General features: G+C 35.5%; 1 protein-coding gene across 9 annotated transcripts in view; it reads left to right on the top strand.

Annotated features, from left to right (window-relative positions):
• Nucleotides 1-14,611, top strand: part of SLC4A10 (solute carrier family 4 member 10) — a 312,417-nt gene that overhangs the window by 217,309 nt on the left and 80,497 nt on the right. For all 9 annotated transcript variants that reach the window (XM_030852613.2, XM_030852628.2, XM_060302361.1 and 6 more), the window contains 4 exons: nt 728-828; nt 3,799-3,973; nt 4,562-4,695; nt 5,097-5,342. In XM_030852613.2, coding sequence (XP_030708473.1) covers nt 728-828; nt 3,799-3,973; nt 4,562-4,695; nt 5,097-5,342 — 656 coding nt within the window. The remainder of the gene's footprint in view (nt 1-727; nt 829-3,798; nt 3,974-4,561; nt 4,696-5,096; nt 5,343-14,611) is intronic.

Raw genomic sequence — 14,611 nt, 5'->3', positions numbered from 1 at the left:
TTAAACTCTCTGTCACTGACAAAAGTGGGCGGAATAGACCTATGGGGAAACAGCACTTACATAACCTCAGTTAATTTGTCATTGGCTCAATTAGAAGCTTCCTTTTGCAATAGTCTTTTGGATCGCTTTGTGTTGGAAAGAAGCTTGGGTAGGAGGATCTGAGCCAGGATCAGAGAGGGAAATATATTTTAAAAATAGCTAATGATAACAGTTAATGCTTATTGAACAGTTGAACTAGGCCAGGGATATAACACCACTAACACCTCTTCACCTCGACCTATCTTAAACCTGGTCTCGCTCTGTCCCCATTTCTTACTTTATTTTCTTTGTATCTCTATCTCTACCTGACATTGTAAGTTTATTGTTTGTCTCCACTAACATAATGCTTTTTCTTGCTCACCTTTACATCTATAGCATCCCATAAAAATGAATGGCACACACTAGGCACTCAATAATTAGTTGAAAGAATGAATTAATGTTCATCACCTTATTTCATTCTCTCAACCACACTGATAGGTACTGTTATTATCACCAGTAAAAGGAGGAGGGAACTTAGGCTTTAGGTGGCTAGATAACTTTCTAGAGGTCATATAACAAACAAGTAACAGAGCCTGGGTTCTTAGCCACTCTGCATATTATTGCCTCAAGGGAAAAAAAATTGTTTTTGTTATTTACAACTAGCACCTGAAATTCAAAAACAAAAACAAAACAAAAAAACTTCCCGCAGGAGAAGAGGAAGATTCCTGCTGTACCAAATGGAACAGCAGCTCATGGGGAAGCCGAGCCCCACGGAGGACATAGTGGACCTGAACTCCAGCGAACTGGAAGGTTAGTGAAAAGCTCTTGTATGGGACTTCAAAGACCGAATGATATATACCTTTTTTGTGTGTCGGGAATTGCTGTTTTGAGAACTAATTTGTTTTTATACTTTGGATACCTACTCTTTGGGGGATGAATGTGCCAATTAATTTGATTTCTCTGTAGTTACTAATGATTGTCATTATTATTAAACCAGAACAGTGAATACACCATTCCATTTTAATATACCTAGTCTTTCATATTGCTATGCATTAAAACACATTCACAGATTCTTAGAATGAATAAGAAAACTGTCAGTTGCCCTTTCCAAAAGAGCCTGTTGAAAACTTCAAGCTCAGGATGGAAATGAAAATAAATACCAAGAACTCAGTCTTATAGACCCTGTCTCATTACATGCAAGTAGGATGTATATAATAGTATTTTTTATTTTTACAGTAGTAATTTGAAAGAGTTATATGATTTATTTTTCTAATCACACATCTTTGAAGAGATGAAAGCTTCAATTTATTTCTTAAAATGATTCTTTGTGGTGTTTTGACAGCTTGTCTCTCTCCAAGAAATGTGTGAGCAGAAAATCAGAACCTTTGGGTGGGTCTCTCTTCAGGGAATGTGTGCACACAGCCTCCATTATAATTGAAGGCAATTGCAGAGGCTTTGCAGGATTGGTGCTCCTCTCCCCTCAGGGCCATTTCCTGTACTGCTTTCACTGTGTCCTCTAAGATGACTTTCCAGTTCCTGACAACTCTGTGCATTTTAATTCTCCTGCATTCTTTCCCTTTATCTATGTTTTGTCTCTGAGGAGATGTCTTCCTCAGGCTCCCGTACCTAATTTGAGATGGTTCAAACAATTTTTTCCTTTTCCCTGTACTAGAAACATTGTTACTCCTTCTGTTTACTTTCATATTTTCAAATGCTGTCTTTTTATTTCTGTTGTTTTTTTTTTTTCTCTCTCTCTCAGGTGTAACATGCCACATAGCTTAGATTTTTTTCAAAGTTCACTTTTCCTTACTGCTTCCTAAATCCTCCCAGGTCACCAATATCCGGTATCTTCGCTTCTCCAGAGTTCTTCCACAGATTCTGTTGCTGACATGACTTGAAGTATCCATTACTCATCTGCTCTCCTGGAGTTGCTGGTGCACATCTGGGCTGCTCTTGCACTGTTCTCTGCAATGACCTCCCACTTCCGGATTTAGATTTATGCTGCTAAAAGCACGTTTATGACACAGTAATATAACAGCTATTTAGACTAATGTATACCCTAATAAGTAATTAATTAGAAAAGAGTGGTCTAATAGAAAGTACTATCAAACCTATAAATATTAACTACTAAGTAATAGTTCATAACCACCTCAAATTCTTTTGGGGATTAGGTGGGGTATAAATCATAACTGAATGAATAAATAGACTCGTAGATTAAATCTGTTCTGGATTGTGACTTTGGCAAGTTAACAAATCATTCAGAAATGATCCCCCAAATAAAAATTATGTATGTGTTTTACTAAACACAGGTAAAGGAACCTAACCTAAGATGATCTTTGCGTGTGTGAATTTCACAGGTTCTTTGCAAGCTTCTCTGAATTTTAAATGTCCTTTTTTTTCAATTGAAATTTCATTCTTCTCAACCTCTCCTACTCCACATCCCTCTGATGGAAACAATCACTAGAAAAACATAATGATTCTATCACTCACATAACAGTAAGATAGTTACTAATATGTTACTATTTTGCCTATATTAGGGCAATTAAAAATAATAGAATTTATTCTGAAGAGGTACATCTTTCAAGGCAAATCAGAATTTATTTCTCAAGAGAACAATCATTTTTGAGGTGATTCTTAGATTGCCAGATTATATTCCTATTTAGAAAATAAATAACAAGACTTTAATATTTTTCCATAAACCAAGTATATTTAGCATACTGGCAGTATGTTGAACATAATAGGTTTTTTTTAACCTCCATGTAGGAACTTAATCACAGCCTTATTCATTTTAATATGACATCTTTATCCCATAGAACACAAAGAGCTTTTGGTAGTCAAATGTTAAATCTGCATATTGTTATTAAATGTTCAAAGAATGAGAATAGCTGTTTAATGCTCTCATTCCTAACAGATTAAAAAGTTCCAGTCCTCAGATTTTAGGCAATATTTCACAATTTAATGCTTCTCTCTTCCCCACCCCCCCAAAAAAAATCATCCTTCAAATGCTTTAATGTGGTTTTTGGATATATTTAGAACATATGCATTTTTCCCAAATAAGGTCATTATTGTCTTGTGAATGATAGATGTTTGAATATGTTTAGACAATAGTGGATCAAAAGTACATTTATCTAGGTTGCTTATTGTAAGGTCCCTGTCTTAGTTTCCTAAAAATGAAAACAACTCTGGAACTTACGTCTCTCTACTAAGTATTGTCATCCATAAGGTCATTTAAGTGCCTGTCTGGAGTATTATTTGGCAAGGGTTTTTTTTCACAAAGAGAGTGGGTAACTGGAGCCATGGTTATATGCCACTTTTTCTCTCTAAGTTGATGTTCACTATTGGACTGTACAAAAATCACTTTACCTTCCCTCCTTCACTCTCTGCTACACTAAATGGAATGTAAACAATTAGAAAATACTGCCAATGATTGAGGATGGTAGGCCTGATTTTAGGAATAGGTTGTTGTAAAATGGCACAGAGATTAGAGTAATCCTTAACTCTCATTATTTGAATTTTGATTGATGAACAGCTGTGAACCTTGTTTGAGAGAACCTAGGATTTTTTTGGCTGTTGACACAATATTTGGTTAGGGATTGAAGTGACATAGTGGTACAAAGCCATTCCTGTAGATCATCATAGTAAAACCTAGCATGTTAATATGGGTCTCATCTCTGCTGATGGAAAACCTGTACTGTGACCTGGCAACAAAGCAAATGAGCATTTTGATTTATGTGATTTTTATATTTGTATGTCACTATTGTGTTTTCCCCCCTGTCTTAGGATTTTTGGGGGACTTATTTTAGATATCAAAAGAAAAGCTCCATACTTCTGGAGTGACTTCAGAGATGCTTTCAGCTTGCAGTGCTTAGCATCTTTTCTGTTTCTCTACTGCGCGTGTATGTCTCCCGTCATCACATTTGGAGGACTGCTAGGAGAAGCGACTGAAGGGCGAATAGTATGTATCATGCTTTTCTCTGAACTTTGAAATTTAATCAGCTTTTACGATTCATAGTTAGATGAGTCTGCATTTAATTTTGGTTTCCTTTATGAGGAGAGATTTGATGTATGGTCTGGCAGACAGAGTTCATACGAATTTCCTAGATGACTAATGGAACTGGTAATCAGGGAGTGGAATATCTCAGAACAACTAATTCTTATCTTACACAAGGTTCTGATCTCATCCCTGGCCCCCCAGTCCTAGACTAGCTTTAGCCTCTGGTTCTTGCCTCATAAGAGGTCCATTTTCCTATTTATATAGGCCATGCTTCTGCCAGACATTTATTATGAATACATGTAAACTTTTAGTAAGCAAAAGAAAAGTGAGATAAGGAAGGGGGAGAGGACATATCCCTGTCCACTACCATTCACAGTCTGCTGACCGCCTGCCGCCTTTTTTTTATCCTCCTACCCCACCTCCTGCCCAAGGTTGCTAGGCCCTTCATAGCAAAGGGAAAAAAGACCCATGTATTTTACATATTTTCTCCCCGGTTATAATCGCAGCCTGCACAGCTTAGATAATGGAATCATTTATATCTCTACACAGAGTGCAATCGAATCTCTCTTTGGAGCGTCCATGACTGGGATAGCCTATTCTCTCTTTGGTGGACAGCCTCTTACCATATTAGGCAGTACAGGACCAGTTTTGGTGTTTGAAAAGATTTTGTTTAAATTTTGCAAGTAAGTGTTATATACTTTTGGCCCTCAGCCCCTTTCTATTTCTCTACTGTATTTAATCTTCTTCCAACATCACATTTGGAGATCTGCTGGGAGAGGTAGAAGTTGCTGATTTGATTCAGTTTGCCATTTTTGTCTCTCCATGGAAATAAAGGAACAGTAAAATATTGATGTATATTGTTATGTATTATTTATAAAACATTATATTCAGCTCTAAGCACTGAGAAACCTCTTTGAGTTTTGTACCCTTAGGTGTTCCCTTTAGACAAAGTCTTGAGTTTAGATACTCATGGGATGTGAAGCTTATTTACTTTCACTTCCTGAATTAGACTTACTTCCATCTACTTAAAATGGTGGCAAGCTGTTAAATGACCTTCTTTCCACTGTTCTTTTCCCCCTCCTAGAGAATATGGGCTGTCATACCTATCTTTAAGAGCTAGTATTGGACTTTGGACTGCAACCCTGTGTATCATACTTGTGGCCACTGATGCCAGCTCCCTTGTCTGCTATATCACCCGGTTTACTGAAGAAGCTTTTGCTTCTCTTATTTGCATCATTTTCATTTATGAGGCCCTGGAGAAGTTGTTTGAACTCAGTGAAGCATATCCAATCAACATGCATAATGATTTGGAACTGCTGACACAATATTCGTAAGTACCATTTCCCCTGTTGGCTGTGGGGCTTTTCTTTCTACCAATATTGCTGTTGTTATAAGAAATACGAGGAACTTACTCAGCAGATAGAGTTCCTTAAATTGATTCGTGACCTAAATCCCGGTCTCTCAGAGTTGAACAGGATTTTAAGAGTCATCTAATCAGCTGCTCATCTGAATACTTGAGTTTTCATTATAACATCTTTGCCAAGAATAACTTTTTGAAGTTTTATTTGTCAAGCATTCCCTATTAAGTAGATAATGAACCAAGATCAATTTTACTATACAGAGATTTTTTTTTCAAAATATTTTTGATTTTGGTCTTCCTTTAGGACCTTTTCCATGTAATGTAATCCAAAGAACACAGTAGTGAAAGATAAGATTTCAGGTTTAAAGCAGTGAGATAAAAGAGACTCATTGGGGCTAAATTGCATAGTTTGATGTTTGAAAATATGATAAAGTCTTAAACAAAATATCACTGAATTGAAATGTATTTTTGCTTTTGGAACCTATGACATTTATGATAAAAGTACTCACATATTGCCTGTTGAGGGTGATATTACAGTTTAGGATTAAAGATGGGATTGTACCTATTACACGTTCTAGTTTTGTATGTCAGCAGCTTGGGATTTCTCTAAGGCTGTATTTGCAGAGTATATGTGAACATTATGTTACTCTTCTTTGATTTAATTTTAGGATTTTTTTGTTGTAATTATATATGCATTTTAAACAGTGAATATTTGAAACAATATGTTCTTTACCAGGCATCAACCTGGCATTATAACCTCTGCATTAACTACCAATGCTCTTCTTATAAACTGCTCAGATAGGCCCTCAAAATCTTCCTTTGAAGATTTATCATCTTTATTTAATATTAGAAGTTGAAGTTGTTGAAATTAGGCCAAAACAGTGCAATATTATAGTCTTGTTAAGAATGATGTAATGATATAGAGTTGAAAATAAGATGACTTTTAGTACTTTGAATTTTTCTCGGTAATTAGAGATATGTTTAACAGTGCATCCCTGTTTTAGAACAAAAAAAAATCAGAGTGGGATATAAAATAACTTCCCCAATAAAAGTAAATGGTGAGGGTGTTGTGAACAGGATTCAAGTGCAGATGAAGGAGGTGTCAGGGACACTCAGAAAGCAGGCAGATGGGAAGAACAATTTGATCAGAATGAGATGTAACATTGATACATGCCTTTTCATTTATCTTTAGTTGAAAAGAGAGCAGTGTCACCTAATTTGGGTATCTTTGCGAGGATATGCAATTACCTCTGCTTGAATTTTCAAACCTACTACACGCCAGGCACTGTGCTTGGTGCTAGGGAAATCATGAACAATATTCTGTTCTCAGTGAGCTTCCAGTTTAGTAGGAAATGTAGACAAACAGACAACACAATGGAATAAGTGCTGTGTTAAAGGATTGGTCCAAATACTACGGTACTACATCAGAAGAGCACCTAACCCAGATTTCAGGTTCAGAGAAGACTTCCTGGAGGAAGTGACATAGAAGACCAAAAAATCAGTAGGAATTAGCTGCTGAGGAATAGAGATGGAGAGTGGTTTAGATGGAGGGAATGGCACAGACTTGGATGTAAGGAATTTATTAATGCTTTGAAATATTTGTCCAAAGTTATATAGCTAGTGGTGAAACAAGAAATTAGACTCAGGCTTTATGACCCTGATGTAATTCTCAGTAACTGAAGTTACTGCTGTAATTTTAAAATTTCTTTAAAGTACTGTTTCTCAACCACTGATACATATACAATCAGAGAAAAGCAGACAAAGCTTAAATAGGCAGGAGGGTTTTATAATCAAGTATTCATCATAAAGTATTCTTCCAAAAACTCCACTGGATTTTTATGTCCTTAAAACCCATTATAAATGAAAAAGATGGTGAATAATAAATGCATGTAGGTATAATAAATAACTATAGAAAGTGGTGAATGATTGCTCTAGCAACTATCTAGCAATTTCAGTCTCTAAACATCAGTTAAAATAAATTCACTAAGGGGATTCCCTGGTGGTGCAGTGGTTGAGAGTCCGCCTGCCAATGCAGGGAACACGGGTTCGTGCCCCGTGTCCGGGAGGATCCCACATGCCGCGGAGCGGCTGGGACCGTGAGCCGTGGCCGCTGAGCCGGCGCGTCCGGAGCCTGTGCTCTGCAACGGGAGAGGCCACAGCGGTGAGAGCCCCGCGTACCGCAAAAAAAAAAAAAAGTTCACTAAAGTTTTAATTTTTAAAATTAAAGTTCTAATTCCAAGGAATATAACAACTTTTCTTTTCATATAACAATTTTTCTTTTCAAAGTCCTTTTATGGTCACTTTATATTTAATGAAATCCTATGGAGCAGATAAGTTCTATTTTATAGAACAAGTTAATGATTTATAACTTACCAATAATCAAATAAAGCATAATGAAGAGTAGAACCCACTTTTCTTAATGTTATGTTTTCTTTATTAGAGGGTGTGACTTTGTTCTGCCACTAAACTTTATCTCACCTTTTGGGCACATTGCCATGAATTCTTTATCAGATTAGTGTAATGTCAGTGTTGGCACTTTGTATATGATAATTTGACTCAGAGTATCTGCCACTTCTGTTGGGAAATTTTAAGCAAATTATTCTCGTTCATGTAAACTATTGCTACATTCGTTATTCATTCATTCATTTCTACTTTGCTAGGTATTTTAAGTGTCACCACTACATACTTTATAGTATTAGTCATGCTAAATAAATGCTTAGAGACATTGCTGTTAATTTGTTTTGGAGAAAGAAGCACTTCCCTTTAACTATGGAAATTAATATCCTAATTGTTCTGAACACTATTCATCCTAGATATTTGTAGAACTAGTAAAATTCAGTTAGCTTAGCATATTTTTCTATTTATAAATGCAATTCTTGATAATATAAGGTGTTCAGCTTATGCACTTTACATTTATTATTTAACAAATAGGAAAAGATTGAGAAAAGAATATATACAACTCTGGGGAAAGAAGTTTACTTCATAAAACCATTAGTTAGAGCTCTCAGTTGCAGGCAAAATAGTTTTTATATACCATCAAAAAAAACCCTGTTTTTATAAATAAGTACTGTGCAAATATTATGTGAAGGGTAAGAAAATATGTTCTCATAAGTGAATGCTCATTGCTGGTCTCAGTGAAGTCTGTGTCCAGCTTCCACTCATTCCTCTGTGTAGCTCATCTCTTCTTTACGTGGGTACCTGGGGTCTTTTCGATATATCAAAACTTGCTCTAAAGATGATTAGTAGGAAGCTAATTTTATTTCTTCCAGAATTTTCATTTTGATATCTAAAAGAAGGAAGGCAGAATTTTTTTCAATTATAAAAGCAGGTTTTTAGGGAATAAGAGAGATGGTCCTACTCATTCTGAAATCATATCCCTGGGTGTTGTGGACTGAATTGTGTTCTTTCAAAATTTCCCACATGCCAGATTTCTGAGCAAATCGAATGGCTCTCTATATAGAATTTGAAAACTTTTTAGCACCCTCTCTACCTCTGTAATCTCTTGTCTAAATTATGACAATTGCCTTCCAAATGGTGTCCCTGATTCTACTACCCTTCCCTTCCACAGACTGTTTTCTATGAAGCAACCGGAATTATTCTCTTAAAACCCATCAGATCATGTCACTCTGCTTCTCAAAGCCCACTGATGACTTCCCATTACCTTCAAAGATGTTGTATGAGCTGTTCCTCACTGCCTGTCTTACTTTGTCTTCTACTTCCTCCTCTGCTGCACCCACGCTAATCTCCTTGCCCTTCAGCCTTCATACTTGCTGTTCTTTTTGCCTAGAATGCCCTTCTCCAGATATCTATGTGGCTTGTTCCTTCACTATCTTCAAAATCACCTGCTTGAGGACTTTCCATCTAAAATTTCAACTCTCTTCTCTCTCTTCCTTTTTTTATTCTAAAATATTATATAATTTATTTATCTTTTTAAAAGTAAGATTTATTGAAGTATTATTTACATACAATAAAATATGCCTCTTTTAAGTGTACCCTCAAATGAGTTTCAACAAATGAATAACACTATAATTGGAATATACAATATTTCCCAAAGTATTTCCTCATGGCCCTTCACAGTCTCTCTCTCACCCCAACCCCCCACCCCTGACAATCACTGATGTGATTTCTGTCTCTAAAGTTTTGCCTTTTTTAGAATGTCACATAAATGGAATCATAGAGTGTATAGCCTTTGGTGTCTGGCTTCTTTCACTTATCATATGCTTTTGAGATTTACTCATTTTGTTGCATGCATCAATTTATTCCTTTTTATTGTTGGTCAGTGTTCCACTGTATGGATGTACCACAAATTGTCTATCCAACCACAAGTTGACAGATGTTTGGGTTGTTGCTACTTTGGAGCTATATTGCTTCACATGCAGGTCTTTACTTGGCCTACGTTTTCACTTTCTCTTGGGTAAATACCTAGAAACAGGATTGCTGGGTTATATGAAAAGTCTATATTTTAACTTTATAAGAAAATTCCAACATGGTTGTACCATTTTGCACTCCCACCATCAATGAATGAGTGTTCCTATCGCTCTGCATCCTCATCAGCACATGGTATTTTGCTTATGTAGAGTGATACCTCTATTCTAATTTATTGTGTGTTCCCCTCCTAGAGTGAGTTCATGAGGAAAAGGGATTTAGTCTGTTTTGATCACTGCTTTCCCAGTGTTCAGATCAGTTTCTGGCACAAAATAGATAGATGTTCAATGAAAATTTGTTGAAAAAAATAAATGAATGTTGAATGAATATCACCTCTATTTAGAATTTGTACTAAGGCTCAGAAGGGATTATGGCTTACCCAAGTAGAAGAACTTGAGCTAAAACCCAACACATCTAACATTTAGTCAAACACTTTTGACAGTGTACCACATTATAGGCCACTGGTTTGACCAAATTAATTTCTAGTATTAATATTTAGAATATGAGGGAACTTGGATAAATTTTATTTAAGTCTCTTAGATATTATCTTCAAACAGTTTAAATTTTATCACAGGAAATTAAAAATATAAAAATAGAGGGATTTAAAACATAAATATTTGAATAATATTAACATATGCAGTAAAATGGATTCTTATTTTAGAGCATAAAAGTGCTTATTTTGATTATAATGATTCCCTGTAAATAGGTATTTGACAAGAAGAGAAAAAAATCTTGGCTAGAGATGAATTTTGTTGTATCACATTGAAGCCCACTTCACCTTATTTTTAAGAAACTTGGTAATAATTTGGATTAAAAGATAGGAATCTATACCAATATCCTAGTTAGTTGCTTTGGGTAACTCCCTAAGAGCAGCCTTCTAGAGACAACATCTTAACCCTCAAAAATACACAGGAAGTACATGTGAAATATGTAGAGAATAAGAGCTCTGGGAGGGTACGTACCAAACTTATAATACTTTGGGGACAGAAGAAAAAACTGAAAAAAAAAGGCTTGTTCTCTTTGTATATTTTGGAGTGTTCAACTGGCATTGTGTAGATACATTATTTTGTAATTTCTTTCTAAGAATAAGTTTTATGAGAAACAGACCCACGGATACAGAGAACAAACTAGTGGTTACCAGTGGGGAAAGGGAAGGCGGGGGTAGCAATATAGGAGAAAAGGGTAAAAGGGGTTATTATAGGATTATATGAAATCATATGTGTGAAAACTTTTGAAAACTGTAAAGCACTGTAGAATTTAAACAATCTTTCATTCAATTAAAAAAAAGTTTTATTATGGGAAATTAAAGTCTTTTGACAAGCCATAGAATGAGGTAATTAGGGCCAGGTGGTGCTCATCAAATCAGTTCCTGTGTAAACAAATTTATTTTCCATTTCAGGAAAATAGCAACTTACAAAACTCAAAGGAAGAATAGAGCAAAATGTTTAAGGTATAATAAGTAGATTTGCCATTCTGTTCTTAAATTCTCTTATTAGGCTCATTCTTTCAACATCTATTGCTTTTCTCTGAATTGTGTTAACATTGATAGTGTGAAAATGAATATGGTCTCCACTCTAAAGGAGCTCAGTGATTAACAAGAAGAGACTAGAGATGTGCTTTGTACATAGTGGCTGCACACAGAGAATTTGTTGAATCAATAAATGAGGAGGGAGCTAGAGGCAATGCATAGTCAAATCATTGCAACCTGGCATGGTAAGTATTTATACTAGACATATGTTTAATGGTCCAGGAGAAGAAGTAAAAAACTACCTTAATTTATCACTCCATCTCTGTTGTACCTGTAACTTGAGTTTCTTATATATGGCGTATCTGTTTTTCTCTCTCTTCATTATCTCTGCATGAGCAGGTCATAATTAGAGTTGAGGGCACCAAGGTAGATAGATGAAATCCTGGGACCAGTTGGCAGAGAGTCTTAAAAATTGTAATGAGTTTTATTGTAAAAGATCATTGGGGGTAATGACAAAGCTCTGGGAATAATTATGTGATAATAGATTAGAAGGTGATCATAGGAAGTGGAGCAAAGAGCAATAACCTTGGTATGGAATGTTTAAGTCCTGATTATTGACTGAGACAATGGTAATGAGAAGAAAATAAACAAACTGGGGAAAAAAACAAAGAAGAGCAAAAATTGGCAAGGCTTTATTCATTCATTCAACAAGTAATTATGGAATGCCTTATAATTTATATGAGCAATAACAAAAATTTGCATACATGGCTTTATTTAAGCCTCACAATAATCTATGGTATAAGTATTACCCCTCAGGTGATCAATCTGAGGTTCCAATAAGTTAATTAATTTGCTCAATATCCCAGAACCAGTGAATGGTAAATGAGAGTCAAACTCAGGTATACTTTTTTTTATTAAAATGTAGTTGTTTTACAATATTATATTAGTTTCAGGTGTGCAGCATAGTGATGCAATATTCTTATAGATTATACTCTGCTTAAAGTCATTATAAAATAATGGCTATATTCTCTGGTTCTGTACAACATATACTTGTTGCTTTTTGTTTTCATTTTTGAATTTTATTTTATTTACTTCTTTATACAGCAAGTTCTTATTAGTCATCAATTTTATACATATCAGTGTATATATGTCAATCCCAATTGCCCGATTCATCACATCACCACCTCCACCCCCTGCGGCTTTCCCCCCTTGGTGTCCATACGTTTGTTCTCTACTTCTGTGTCTCAATTTCTGCCCTGCAAACCGGTTCATCTGTGACATTTTTCTAGGTTCCACATATATGCATTAATATACGATATTTGTTTTTCTCGTTCTGACTTACTTCACCCTGTATGACAGTCTCTAGATCCATTCACGTCTCAACAAATGACCCAATTTCGTTCCTTTTTATGGCTAATATTCCATTGTATATATGTGCCACATCTTCTTTATCCATTCATCTGTCGATAGGCATTTAGGTTGCTTCCATGACCTAGCTATTGTAAATAGTGCTGCAATGAACATGGGTGCACGTGTCTTTTTGAATTATGGTTTTCTCTGGGTATATGCCCAGTAGTGGGATTGCTGGATCACATGGTAATTCTATTTTTAGTTTTTTAAGGAACCTCCATACTGTTCTCCAGAGTGGCTATATCAATTTACATTCCCACCAACAGTGCAAGAGGGTTCCTTTCCTCCACACTCTCTCCAGCATTTGTTGTTTGTAGATTGTCTGATGATGCCCATTCTAACTGGTGTGACGTGATACCTCATTGTAGTTTTGATTTGCATTTCTCTAATAATTAGTGATGTTGAGCAGCTTTTCATGTGCTTCTTGGCCATCTGTATGTCTTCTTTGGAGAAATGTCTATTTAGGTCTTCTGCCCATTTTTGGATTGGGTTGTTTGTTTTTTTAATATTGAGCTGCATGAGCTGTTTATATATTTTGGAGACTAATCCTTTGTCCGTTGATTCATTTGCAAATATTTTCTCCCATTCTGAGGGTTGTCTTTTTGTCTTGTTTATGGTTTCCTTTGCTGTGCAAAAGCTTTTAAGTTTCATTAGGTCCCATTTGTTTGTTTTTGTTATTATTTCCATTACTCTAGGAGGTGGATCAAAAAAGATCTTGCTGTGATTTATGTCAAAGAGTGTTCTTCCTGTGTTTTCTTATAAGAATTTTATAGTGTCCGGTCTTACATTTAGGTCTCTAATCCATTTTGAGTTTCTTTTTATGTATGGTGTTAGAGAGTGTTCTAATTTCATTCTTTTACATGTAGCTGTCCAGTTTTCCCAGCACCACTTATTGAAGGGACTGTCGTTTCTCCATTATGTATCCTTGCCTTCTTTGTCATAGATTAGTTGACCATTAGGTTCATGGGTTTACCTCTGGGCTTTCTATCTTGTTCCATTGATCTTTGTTTCTGTTTTTGTGCAAGTACCATATTGTCTTGATTACTGTAGCTTGATAGTATAGTCTGAAGTCAGGGAGTCTGATTCCTCCAGCTCCAATTTTTTTCCCTCAAGGCTGCTTTGGCTATTTGGGGTCTTTTGTGTCTCCATACAAATTTTAAGATTTTTTGTTCTAGTTCCATAAAAAATGCCATTGGTAATTTCATAGGGTTTGCATTGAATCTATAGATTGCTTTGGGTAGTATAGTCATTTTCATAATATTGATTCTTCCAATCCAAGAACATGGTATATCTCTCCATCTGTTGGTATCATCTTTAATTTCTTTCATCAGTGTCTTATAGTTTCTGCATACAGGTCTTTTGTCTCCCTAGGTAAGTTTCTTCCTAGGTATTTTATTCTTTTTGTTGCAATGGTAAATGGGAGTGTTTCCTTAATTTCTCTTTCAGATATTTCATCATTAGTGTATAGGAATGCAAGAGATTTCTGTGCATTAATTTTGTATCCTGCAACTTTACCAAATTCATTGATTAGCTCTAGTAGTTTTCTGGTGGCATCTTTAGGATTCTCTATGTATAGTATCATGTCATCTGCAAACAGTGACAGTTTTACTTCTTCTTTTCCAATTTCTTTCTTTTTATTTCTTTTCTTCTCTGATTGCCATGGCTAGGACTTCCAAAACTATGTTGAAAAATAGTGGTAAGAGTGGACATCCTTGTCTTCTTCCTGATCTTAGAAGAAATGCTTTCAATTTTTCACCATTGAGAATGATGTTTGCTGTGGGTTTGTTGTATATGGCCTTTATTATGTTCAGGTAGCTTCCCTCTATGCCCACTATTTGGAGAATTTTTATCATAAATCGGTGTTGAATTTTGTCAAAAGCTTTTTCTGCATCTATTGAGATGATCAAATGGTTTTTATTCTTCAATTTGTTAATAT

This window comes from Globicephala melas, chromosome 7 (assembly GCF_963455315.2).
Source record: "Globicephala melas chromosome 7, mGloMel1.2, whole genome shotgun sequence".
In the NCBI taxonomy this organism is placed as follows: Eukaryota; Metazoa; Chordata; class Mammalia; order Artiodactyla; family Delphinidae; genus Globicephala; species Globicephala melas.
This window is presented reverse-complemented; position numbering and strand designations above follow the sequence as displayed.